Source organism: Scardinius erythrophthalmus, assembly GCF_964197995.2.
Source record: "Scardinius erythrophthalmus genome assembly, chromosome: 18".
NCBI lineage: Eukaryota > Metazoa > Chordata > Actinopteri > Cypriniformes > Leuciscidae > Scardinius > Scardinius erythrophthalmus.
Genome location: NC_138238.1, coordinates 38,992,351 through 39,005,761, shown reverse-complemented (window position 1 = coordinate 39,005,761; position 13,411 = coordinate 38,992,351). Strand labels below are relative to the sequence as shown.

Sequence of the window (13,411 nt, the reverse complement as noted above, 5' to 3'; positions counted from 1 at the left end):
ATCGTCTGACTCCCGATGCATCCCATCTTATTTGTGCTGTTCACTTTTCATAATCAAGAAAGATGGAAAAAATAACATTATAATATTTTAACCAATACGAAACAATGCGCTTATTTAATGAACTCGAGAACAAAATGCATCCTGGCAGCAGTGAGTCGGTGGTAGTTTCGGAGATGCGACATTAGGTTAGAGGTGTTTACATCTCTCGCGGTCACCTTTTTATGGAACAATTTACAAATTGCCTCATCAGTATTTACCGCCTCTCCCTTCTCATTCGGTTGGAACCAGAAATATTGCCAAACTGCAACCACACATAAGCATTTTTTAGGCAATAAATAAATTATATATATTATAGGCTATATAAGTGCCGGTAATGACGGTATTGAAACTGATACCGGTGCTATTTTAAGATCCCGCGGTATCCGATATTACCGTAATACCGCCCAACCCTACTCCAAATGTACAAAAAATGAGCTCAATGTTAAAATTGACCGGAGTTCTCCTTTAACACGGAAAACAACCTTTTATCGCGCGTCGTGGATAAAAGCGTTTGCCAATTGCATAAATATAAATGTAAAGAATGCAAAAAAAGATTTGAAGTAGCTTCCGTTCACCACTATAGAAGTTTCCGATGACTGGAAATGTGAAACGGTTGCAGACTGTGATGTTAGTGTGTGTTTTCTCAGTCTCTCGGCCTGTGTGATGTGTGTTGTGTGTGTGGGAAAACTCTCAGTGGGAAGAGTTTGTGTTTCTCAGCTGGTATTTTTCAAACAAAGTGTCCATAGACGAAAAACACAGAGTTGTCGCTGCTGAGACTTGTGTTTCTATCTATAACTGATTTTCTATATAACTGATTTCCTATATAACTGATTTAATTTCCTCTGCTGGTCAAAAGTTTGGATTTTCTAATGATAGTAACAACTTTTGTCCATAGACTTGTGCTTAATTTATATTTATATACAAAACAAATGTAATTTGTTGCTATAGCAAAAAAAAAAAAAAAGATTCTTGGTTTAATATATATATATATATATATATATATATATATATATATATATATATATATATATATATATATATATATATATATACAGTATATATATATATATATATATATATATATATATATATATATATATATATATTATTTTTTTTTTTTTTTTTTTTTTTTAATATATATATATTTTTTTTTTTCGGTTTAAAAGATTCATAATATAATAAAAATAAAAAACAACAACAACAAAAAACCAAGGTACCCCACACCACTACTAAACCTACCCATGCGTATCATATGCACGTAAAAACTAATTTTCGCGTATAAATTGCACGAGAAACGCAATGCGTGCTATAGAGACGCATTTAGTGTGACCGGGTTGTATATTATCACACGACCTCGGTGTTCGGAGAAATATGGTCGGCCATTTGCGGGGAATTTTTACTTTATAAATCACAGACATGGCCGATTTGCACGGGATTAAGATCACAGACAACCTCCACAATTATCACACAAGACTAGAGGCTACCAGGTAATTCGAATAGGGCTACAGCGGCTGCAAAAGTCTGCATCCCCTGGTTAAAGTTTTTGATTTTTGAGATGAAACAAAGATAAACCATATCTGAACATCTGAGGTTTATTTGAGGACAGATGTGTGTGTTTTACATGAGCTCTATGATTAGTTCACGGGGGGTGAACACTTATGCAGACATCTTATTTTATGGTTTTTATTTGTTTTGTTTTTTTCTCTGAATTGTGTCACTTTGGTTTCCAGTGCAAAAGTTCTAAAATCTTTGTTTCATTATTTACATCGACAAAAATCGGGTTTTTAAATCCACTCTTCTATTTCAGAAAATACAATTTTCATCTTTCTGCCTCAAAACTTCATGTTTAATTGATTGTGTTACTTGTCATTTCATTGTTATTACTTGTGAAATTTTCATCTTTCTGAGTTAAAATTGTTTTTCACAACAACATAAAATATTTCTCTGTATTTCCAGGTTTAAATTCCATTTTAATGTTGTTTTTAGAGCGCATTATTCTTCATCAAAGCTTTGTCTCGAGGCATTACATCTTACAAACTTAAGGATTTATAATATTTGTACTTTTATATGATAAACTGTAAATAGTGCATATCCAGTGTTATTGACAGAAGTGCTTCTTTATCTCTCGGTTGAGCGGTTCAGATCAGATCTTCCCCTATAATATTTACAAGAATTCTTCACAACTGCTCAATGTTCCGCTCAATTTATCCAAACATTATGAATCATATGCAGTCATTGTAAAATTCCTTGTCTGGAAGCCAGAATTCGTCCATATTTGGTGTTCCTTCCTGACATGACGAGGAATGTTTTGGTAATTCTGGATGTTTATTGGACCCCATTAGTGTGAAGTGAGGTGTTTCCTTCGAGATAAAAGCTTTTGTGTTTGTTTCTACAGCTCTTTCTGTGTTTAATGTGAGAAATGCACGTTATCTCTCATCTGTCTCCGCGCCTGTTACTGTCGAGACTGTTAAACAGTTTAATGGTGAGGGTGTGTTTGGAGTTTCATTACAAAGACAGAAAGTGTGCCTTTAGTTCACTGCTTGTTTTCTAACAAAGATAAGATTTTCAATTTTTTAAGTTTTATCCTTACATGTTTTAAGCGTAAATCTCATAACACTCACAAAACAGACAAACAACCCGAAACTTAATATTTTGGCAACTTTGCTTCTCGATTCAAGGAACTAGATTTTATTTCAAAGTAAAGATTCTATTTAGATTTTACTAGTTTAACTTAAAGACAAAAATCATTTTAAAGCAACATTTTTCTTGTGCATTCTCGAAATCACCATATACACTATATAATCTGTGAATATAAATATTCATAAAACGTTTTTTTATGTCTTCTAGCATTATTTACTTAAAAAGGACTAAACAAACCAGCGAACAGGGAACGTTTTAGCAAGATTCTTTCAAAAGTTATGAACTAACAACAAAATGTTATTTATAAAAAATAGAAAAAACTGAAACATTTGGATGCTCATCTAACGTTTTTTAAATGTTACTACTTGTTTCTGAATGTTCATTCAAAAGTAACATTTTCATGATCTTTGCAAAATGTTACGTTCCATTAATGTTCACATAACCAAGAATGTGAATGTGTTTTGAACGTTCAGGGAACATTAAGAAATAACGTTCTGCTATAGTTAAACAAAAATGCATGCAGAAGATATCCTCAGTGTTCAGTCGTGAAGCGTGACAATATGCATATATGCAATATGTTGTCGACATAATGCAGGCAATAGGATGAGCGTGAGTCCAGAGGCTCAGAAACGGTGAACTCTGAAAGAATGCTCCGCGTCTGGTTTGTTAGGTGTGCCTTAATGCCGTGTGCCTATTTGCCTGACGGAGATGAATAGAGACACACAAAGCAAACACTGCCTGAGATCTGAAGAGCTTGAGGAAGTTAACGCAGCCCATCTGGCGCAGGCCTTCATGAAGGTGTGGCTTAAACCAACGGGTCTGAACACGTGCAAACACACTCCATATCTGTGCTTTCCTTCAGCGAGAGCAAAACCGTGCATGCTTGTGATCCTCCAATGAAACGTGCAATTCTTTACTATCTCTACAACACTTGAGCGCAGAGTCTGAATCTTTATTTCTAGGTTTAAATTCCACTTCTGTGTTTTCTCAGACATTTGATGCATTAGATTTGTACTTAAAACAAGAAGAAAAAAAAACTTAAACGTAATCTTTTGCAACTTTGCTTCTTGTTTCAAGGGAATGGAAGCTTGTTTCCGCCACAGAATAAAAAAAAAAAAAGGTAATTGCGTCTTTTTATCTTAAAATTGCGTAATTTAAAGGCAGAATTGCAACTTTATATCTTGCAATTCAGAGAAATAAAGTCACAATTGTCTTTTAAAATGTTTTATTCTGTGTCGGAAACAAACGTCCATTCAAGGGACTAGATTTTACATGATAGTAAAGATTTTAGTACTTTTACTTGAAGACAAAAATAATGTTAAAGCAATATTTTCGTGGTCTCAAAATACCACTTTATAATCTGTATATATAAATCATGTTTTTATCTACTTAAAAAGTACTAAACTCAGCAATGCATTATAGCCACCTTTTGCATATTGCTTTCTGAAAATAGAATAGTATCAGAATAGAAACATGCACATTAATCGTTATTTTCCATGTGAGCGCTGTATACATCAGTGGGTCTGGGTTTGCTCTATAGACTGCAAACACACACACGTTCAGACGGACGGCAGCTGTGTTTATCTTAGCGAGGGGAGAGAGTGTGTTAAAAGCACCTTTTTTTGGTCAAGTTTTTTGACATCTTTCATGTTTTGCAGACACACTGAGTTTTCATTTCATAGAAAACCTTTGCTCATACACAGAATGAACCCCAAAGGCTGTAATCCAAATCACATATTTCGTTTACATGTATTTCAAACAAAACTTTCGATCAGAACCGGACAACTAAAGAAGACTCACGCAACTTTCAATTCATGCCGACTTTAACAAATGTTAGTAAAGATGCTCAGAGTGAACATTGAGTGTGAATTATGAAAAGATGCGAACTGTTTGTTATGTGGAAAGACAAGAGTGAGCCTGCTGTGCTGATTCCAGTACTGAGGGACGTGGATGAAGAAAAGGACAGAAATGAGATGGAATAAAATACGTTGAAGCCATTATAAAGTGCTGTGCATGGAGCAATGTGCATGAAATATGTTTACATGAGTGATGATGATTTGAACCAGTGAACCAAAGTCTCAAATCGCTGGTGTTTCTGACGTCACAAACTACCTTGTAACCAATCAGATCAACGTGTGATCGTCAACCAGTGGATCTCTGAGCTGAGTGAGTGAGTGGAGGCGGGGCTCATTTGCATATTCATAGAACCGCGCATACTAAATGAGGCAAGGGTGTCGAGTTACATTCAAGATATTTTAAGGCATTTTTTGTTCAAGAAAAAAACTTTTAAATATGTCATTTTGGTGATCAAAGATGAGATTTATGGGACAAAATGATTGACTATGGGGACTTTATTAAAAAAATTCATAGTTATAAGAACGTTAAGGGTCTCATTCACTAATAATTGCGTGGATTATTTCGTATTTGTTCGTCACAGGAGAACTTCTCATGAAAAGTTCCCCATAATTCATGCGCACAAATTTTTCTTACTCTTTCACTGTATATTGTTGTATTACAAATTTATTAAAATGTTTAATTTAGGTTTACATTGAATTTAGCATGTTAAGGTTAGGTATAAATGATGATTATCAGAGCTTCTAGCAAAAGACTCCGGTCAGTCCTGTTTTACTGAAACTCTTAATGGCTCTTGGAGCTTGTGTTTTAGCAAGAGAGTCCTGCCAGTCCGGTACTCGGGTCTCAGCATTTGAATAGATATGCTGAGTGGATTAGGATGGGCAGCACTCTCAGTCTAGAACAGGTTCCTAAACCTGTCTCATCACAAAGTTTTGGTTCCTGCCCCTAAATGTATATAAACTGTAAGAGAACGTCCACTTAGTCAGACTTTTGAAGAACTGCAGCCACGTCAACGCGAAGTCCTCAATAAAGACTAACTTCTTCAACGTGATCCCAAAAGTCTCCTGGTCTTCGATTCTGAGTTTCCAACAATATGATGAAATAACCTTAAGATTAAATTAAATTGATTATTTATTCATTTTATTATAGGTAATTTCTATTTGTCAGGTTTTTGTCTTTAAATCGCTCTTGTGTGTGGGACTAATTTCTTGCGTATCTCATCCCAAGCCTCCGTTGCTAATTCCAAAACGTCATTTTAGAGCTATTAACGGAGGAATGAGCCACTAATGCAGTTATTAATGCAGTTATTAGTGAGAGAGAGAGAAAATGACCTTATTCTGTGTCTCTCAACAGTGTTCAGCATCAGCGTCTCTAATAGTGAAACTGTAAGTTGATCTGCTTCAAGAACAACACCGTTATTTCCTCGCTAGTGAGAAATGTCATGTAGCTTTTAAGTTAAACTATTTTACTGATAAAATCATCATGGCAGCGCTGACAACACGTTTCTGTGCGAGTGTGTGTCTGTACTGTATGTGTGTGTGTTTCAGCGGGAGAAAGAGAGTATGTGCTTTCCGTACATAATAAAACGTGATTTTGTGGCAAAAAAAACATGGCAATAATTTGTCGATTTTATCTTATTGTTTACTATATTTATTTGTATGGTCAGTGTCGTTGTGGGTTTTGGTTCTTTTGCTGTTGTCGTCTGAAATAACTGGAATCATTTGGCGTAGTGATATGGAGCTGTACTGTGGTCGAAACCTGCCGGAACTACTTTAGCCGTGAGTTTCCCTGAATATAACTGAACACCTTAGAACGTTCATCAACCAATCAGATTCAAGCATTCAACAGCCCCCACAGTATTTAATACAATATCATATAGTATAGTCTAATATAATGTAACGGCTTGTGCTTTATAACTCAAGTCTTCTGAGGCTTTGTGTGAGGAACAGACTGAAAAATCCACTATAATAAAGAAAGTCTTGGCTATTTCTCTTCTGAATGAACATGAAAACACAAAGAGCTAGGATGGATGTGGAAGCCCGTCTAGATCGGTCCAAAGGCGGCATGTGATAGAACGGGTGAAGTTACTGCGCGTTACTGTGTTTCCACACGGCAAAGTAATTTAATTCCATTTAAGCTTTTATCTGACTCCATTTTATATCTAACTCCATTTGATCATAACCTCGAATTTAAGTTAGATTGCCAATTAGTTATTGGTCAATTATATATTAGTTCAGCAATACATTTGATTGTTCTATTTAACTCTTTACTTATATTTTACCCGTTCATATGTCGCCTCACGCCTTGTTTAATGATCACAAACTCGCCAGCTTCGGTCACTAAACAGAGGTTATTGCTATATTCCTGAGATCGGTCGCATTCACGCTGACACAATCAAAGATACTCTAGTATAGCCCTCGTGATTGCATACACTTGAAATTAAAGTAACGTTTACTTCAGTAGAGGTATGGCCACAACTACAGATATAAGTTTACCAACTTTACTTCTCTTATAATAGCCTTGGATTGGCCATGGTGTGGTTTCCCACGTACACTTACTGTATCTAAAGTAACATTAAATTAAAACAGAGGTAAGACACACCGAAATGTAGGTTGGTCAAGCAGCATTTGCTGTTCTAAATGGAAATTCACTTCTTGTCTTTGCAAAACACGTACACTTGAATCAGTGCCAAATATTAGTCGTCACTAATCTGACGCAAAACTAGCGGTAACATATGAATCCGTTTAATCTACCTGGGAAAACTATTTCAGAGTCAGTCGGAATAAAATCAAATGTAACAATTTGTTATGTCAGGTAAATGTATTGTGCCAATTTCAAAGTCAATTCAAAGATAATAAATACAAAACATCAAATGCCCTGGAATAAAGAGAGTTTATTAAATACATGATGCAGAGGGCCTTCATACACTCAGCATCACGGGCTAATCTGAGCTACAAATCGCCCTGAGCCTCTTCAGCATCTCCCTAAACACTCAGACCAAGGCAGAAACCTCTTCTCAGATGGGAACAGAGGTTGATCTACATGGGGTCAAACCCACAGCTGTTAACAAGATATCTCTAAACTCTCCACACCTTATTAGCTTTCTGTTTTACTTCTGTGGGAATGAGACCTTTGTACCAGTCGCACTGAGACATTTCAAATGATACCAAACATGTATAACACTGTATGATAATTGCTCATATTAAACCATATAGATGTTTGGGTGAATTCAGGTGGGGATGGGTGAAGGGAATGATGTGTAAATTGGGAGGTGATCAACTCACGTGTGATCGTGTCTCGAATGGGGATGGCAATATAGCAAGAGAGTTCAAATGTTAGTTTCCTTTGTTTTCTCAGAGAGTAGCTCTCTCTTCCAGTTCTTCCAGTTTCTCCAGTCTTACAGATGTCAAGATTTTCTGTAACAATGTCTTACATTTCAGTCTGTTACTCTTATCGTATGGGTTTAGAAGACTTGCAATATACTCGTGTGTATCACTTTTATGATGTTTTTGCATATTTTTTCTCTTTTCATTGCCCAGATCTGGCCCATGCATTGAATCCACATGTATCTGGGGTGACACTATGTTGATGTGTGGGTGTTTTATTGCATGCTAAATTAATTAAAAAGTCTTTATAATGTCTCCTTTTGTTTACTAGTCAGTTGATCAATGTTTTGATTCTTTTTGTCTTGACAATCTGACCTAACATTAAGCAGCTAAATCTCACCCAACACACTTCTGTCTAGAAACGGACTCGTTTTAAAGGACCTTGACACAGTTTCAGCTGCATCTGTCTTTGTCATTCTGCTGGTTTGAGTCGTTCACCTTGAGTTTAAAGACTCGGCTCTGACCGAAGCGTACAGAAATGCACAGATTTGTGCATTTGATCTTATAACCACGTCTGCGTCTGCACAGCGAAAGGTGTCTTCCCTTCAAACCGCAAACCTCATCCTCTGAGACTCCGACTGACGCCTCCTGGGGTTTCAGCCCGACGACACATGAGAAACATGCATCTCTGAGAAGAAATCCTGGCTCTGTTTGCTGTCGATAAGAGAATACAGCTCTTCTCTAGAGACACAACTCTTTTATAGAGACGTTTCCACGGCCGAGCCACTGAGGAACATTGTTTGTTCAAGTCTCATTAATCAAAGCGTTATCAAATACATATTTATTGTGGTGTCGATTAATCGCATCTAAAATAAAAGTTTGTGTTTACATAATATATGTGTGTGTACTGTGTATAATTATTTAGTATATACTGTATAAATACACACACACATGCATGTATATATTTGAGATATTTGCATGTATATACTGTATATATATTTATATATAATTTATATAATATATAAATAACACATTTTTATTAAATATATACATGCATGTGTGTGTATTTATGTATACAAAATAATTATACACACATATTATATAAACACAAACTTTTATTTTGGATGCGATTAGTTGTTGCACAGCCCTAAATTAATTAAAATAAAAAATTAAATAAAACTTAATTAGATAAATAAATAAAGACCCCTAAAAGTGTCAATATATGAAGCGCCTGACAGACCCCTTTAAGGTTCCATATAGAACATTTTACTCAAGAGCGCTGCAGGATCACATGTTGAACACGCCGTATTTTGTTCCATCTCTGCAGAATCTGGAATCTGTTTGTAATGTATATGGAATCATGTTGTTTAAAGGGTTAGTTCACCCAAAAAGGATAATTACCCCATGATTTCCTGACTCTTCCAAGCTTTATAATGGCAGTGAATGGCTGTTTCTGTTTTGAAGTCCATAAACTGTATCTGTCCATGATAAAAGTGCATCTATCCATGATAAAAGTGCATCTGTCCATGATAAAAGTGCATCTATCCACCATAAAAGTGCATCTGTCCATCATAAAAGTGCATCTGTCCATCATAGCATCAGTCCATCATAAAAGTGCATCAGTCCATCATAAAAGTGCATCTGTCCATCATAAAAGTGCATCTATCCATCATAAAAGTGCATCTGCCCATCATAAAAGTGCATCTGTCCATCATAAAAGTGCATCTGTCCATCATAAAAGTGCATCTGTCCATCATAAAAGTGCATCTATCCATCATAAAAGTGCATCTGTCCATCTTAAAGGTGCATCTGTCCATCATAAAAGTGCATCTGTCCATCATAAAAGTGCATCTGTCCATCATAAAAGTGCATCTATCCATCATAATAGTGCATCTGTCCATCATAAAAGTGCATCAGTCCATCATAAAAGTGCATCTGTCCATCATAAAAGTGCATCTATCCATCTTAAAGGTGCATCTGTCCATCATAAAAGTGCATCTGTCCATAAAAGTGCATCTATCATTCATAATTATTAAATCTGATTTCATGTTTCTGATTTTAAGCATGCTGTTTGCTTCTGCTCCCTCAACAGCCCAATCTCACACTGCACTCCGCCCGGCCCGATCTCCCAGAATGCTTCCAGCTGTCGGTCCTGCCCTGGGCTCCCTGCATCTACCTGTGGGTCACCTCACCTTTCTACATCCTCTACCTCAGGAGGAACAGCAGGGGATACATCATGATGTCTGTATTAAACAGAATCAAAACAGTAAGAGATCTCAACATCTCCCTTAGAATGTATTGCTAATGTCCCCAATAAGGTAATGCAAACATAATTTCTAGTGGTGCAACGGATCACAAAATTCATGGTTCGGATCATTTTTTCTGATCAGCAAAAAAAAATAAAAAATATATATATATATATATATATTATATATATACGCCACTTCACACACATGAGTTGTGATTTATAAACACACACTTGATGGGAGAGTGTGTAAGTACATCTGTAACTCTGATCATGCGTGTGAATATTCTGGAGACACCGATGTTGATCTGAGGGACTGACGGCTGATGAAGGAAAACCACTTTAATATTCATTATGAGTCCTAATCATAAATACAGTGCATGTTCACAATAACAGTTTAAATACATACAAGACTGATTTAAACTCTGTTTTACATCTGATATACACATTTAGATTAAATATGCCATTCTCATTAATGGAGTTAAGATTATATTCTATATATATTCTAATGAATAGAAGTATTAGTAGTGGATGCGCTGCGTTCGAACACTTTTCCTGAGGCATGCTGTGTGTTAATGTTTGCTCAGCGCATGATAATAGCAGAACTCGTGGACTGAGGAAATATTTACACGCAAATGATGATCAATAATGCACAATCTGTTTCCATTAAAAGTATAAAGCATATATTAAAAATACTATTTGTCCAGTGGAAAAGATTGAGAAAAACTTTCTCTGAAATGTATTTTATACTATTTTGATTTATTTATTCGAAAACAAGGCGAGGATCGGCTACTAAATGATTTTTCGCAATGTAATGTGACGCACATCCGTATCTCATATTTTCCTAATGTCTTGTACCGTTAAACATTGGATCATGTGCATGAATATGCATATGCAGATGAGGATATAGTAAACGAGGCGTTGTAAGCTCATATATGGTTATTTCGGGGAGGAGACGCATGTTCACAATCTTCCTCTGACTGGGATTATAAAGGGGATTTTGCGCAGGTTCTGGCGTACGCTCGCTTTTATAAGTCTGAATAGACGTACGCCATTTTGGGCTTTCAGGCGGACATACACGTAGATTTACACACATTTTTATTTGTGAGAGCCCTGATAAGAACATTTCCTTGCCAGAACGTTAGCTAAAGAATGTTTCCTGTTAGCTGATATGCGTATGTTTGTGGCTTCACTTCTCTGTTACTGTTTGTAATGATTCATTATATTTTTGTGTGCAGGTTCTTGGCTTGATATTGTGGATAGTATGCTGGACAGACCTGTTCTCTTCATTTCATGAGATGAACCAGAATCAGTTTAGACCCCCAATATATTTTGTTACACCTTTAATAGTCGGCATGACAATGGTAAGTGAGAACATCTGACAAATATGTTGCTTGTGTCCCAAGAGTCTGATCTTAAAATCATTTCAGTGAGTTTTTGCATTGTACAGAGGCTTCAAAAGAAACAAGTGCAAAACACAGTCTATGATCAATACAATATACTGGGCCCTGTTGTAACGATCTGAAACGCAAGTATCAAGCGCGAAACACAAGTAAGTTTGTGGGCGGGTCTCGGGCACTGTTGCTATTATACCGGCGGGATAAATGACTCTTGCGCCCGACGCAAATCTAAAATGTGTTGGTCTGAAGTCGCTTCATTACTCATAGGTGTGGTTTGGGCGTAACGTGAAATAAACCAATCAGAGCGACATCTCACATTCCCTTTAAGAGCAGGCGCGCTTGTTCCATGGCGGATTGCTATTATAACGGCGGATTTGCCAGGAGCGGTTCACAGCCGAGGAGACCGGCGTTCTCGTCAGGGCCGTAAAACACAGAGAAGTGACATTGGGGATGGAGAAACACACCCAAATTAGCTTCGGTTAAACAGGTGTATAATAATTTGGGTAAATGTGTAAGCTAGATTTATGCCTATTCTTTCACATCTTCATGGACACAACAATGATTTCCCTCGTGTGGTAATATTTTCCCTTGTAATAATGTAGCCTATGATTTGCAAAAATGAAAACTGCTACTTCTGTGTAGATGAGAGAAGCAAAGTGCGTGTGTGTGTTGTGCACACGCTACATTAATTATGGCCAAGCATGCACCCTTAAAATAGCATCTGAATAACATGCGCGACGCGCCACTGACTTTAGACGAGGTTTCTCCTGGTCAGTGGCGGAATTGTTTTCTGAAACTGCAAAATAGCACCAGGGAACGTTTGCGCTGGAACACACCTCCTCTTTTCCCTGAACCGCCCCCGGGAACGCAAGTTCATTCCCTAATTTACTGACGTGCGTCTGTGGAGGGAAGAGTCCGCTGTGCGTCGGGTACAAAATAGGTACATAATGATACATGCGTCGCTGTACGAAGTCAATTGCGCTGGGTGCAAGATAGGGCCCACTGTCTTGTATAAGGGCACATTTAAATAATGCAGTTTCTGATGTTAGTGTGTGTTTTTATGACATTGTGCTATGATTGACTAAATGTTCCTGTTGGAAGAAGAGTTTTGGAATAATGATTTGATTTTGAGACATGTTTGCAGTGTTTTGGTAGACATTGTGTATTGTGTTAGTGTATTATTGTATTTTTATTTTTATTTTACAATGTGTGTTTTTGAGCATGAAATTAACCCTTCTGCCAATTGTGTGTTGTAGGTGTGTTAAGAGTTTAGGAAAATTGATTTAAAAGTATTAAAACGGTTGTATTTTGGTAAGAACACAGACAGAGCGTCCAGAGGTCGTCTGTCTCTGCCCAGAAGGTCGTGTAAAACGTTATTTTCTCTACTCCAGTTGTTAGCCACGTTCCTGATCCAGTTCGAGAGGCTGAGGGGTGTGCAGTCGTCCGGTGTGCTCTTCATATTTTGGACGATCTCAGTGTTGTGTGCCATTGTGCCTTTCCGGTCCAAAATCCTGCATGCCAATCGAGAGGTCAGTGCCCCAAAAAAACCTGATTAGTGCATTCGTTCCACGTAGATACTCGTTTGTTTCTGTCTAACCGTGTGAATTGTTCATCTCTCAGTGATGTTTGACTCTCTGCACCCTTTATCTTCACATGCATCTTTTGACCTACATGTTTCCTCGGCTCTGAGAGGAGTTCAGCTCAGGCCACGAGTGTTTTGAGAGAATAGTGCTAGTGTTGTTCCTCAAACCTGCTTAAGACAGCTTATCTAACTCACAGAGCAACACAGCTCAAGGCTGTCACTCCACTAGCTGCTGCTTTACAAGTCAAATTCATCTGATTCTTGCTCCTGGTTATAACACATGCCATCTGATTTAGAATCGTGTGCAATATTTTATTTATGCATA

The 13,411-nt window shown here is 37.0% G+C and overlaps 1 protein-coding gene across 2 annotated transcripts in view; it reads left to right on the top strand.

Annotated features, from left to right (window-relative positions):
• abcc3 (ATP-binding cassette, sub-family C (CFTR/MRP), member 3) overlaps nucleotides 1-13,411 on the top strand; it is a 112,686-nt gene that overhangs the window by 18,249 nt on the left and 81,026 nt on the right. For both annotated transcript variants that reach the window (XM_081392991.1, XM_081392990.1), the window contains exons 2-4: nucleotides 9,952-10,125; nucleotides 11,343-11,468; nucleotides 12,896-13,033. In XM_081392991.1, the coding sequence (XP_081249117.1) occupies nucleotides 9,952-10,125; nucleotides 11,343-11,468; nucleotides 12,896-13,033 (438 nt within the window). The remainder of the gene's footprint in view (nucleotides 1-9,951; nucleotides 10,126-11,342; nucleotides 11,469-12,895; nucleotides 13,034-13,411) is intronic.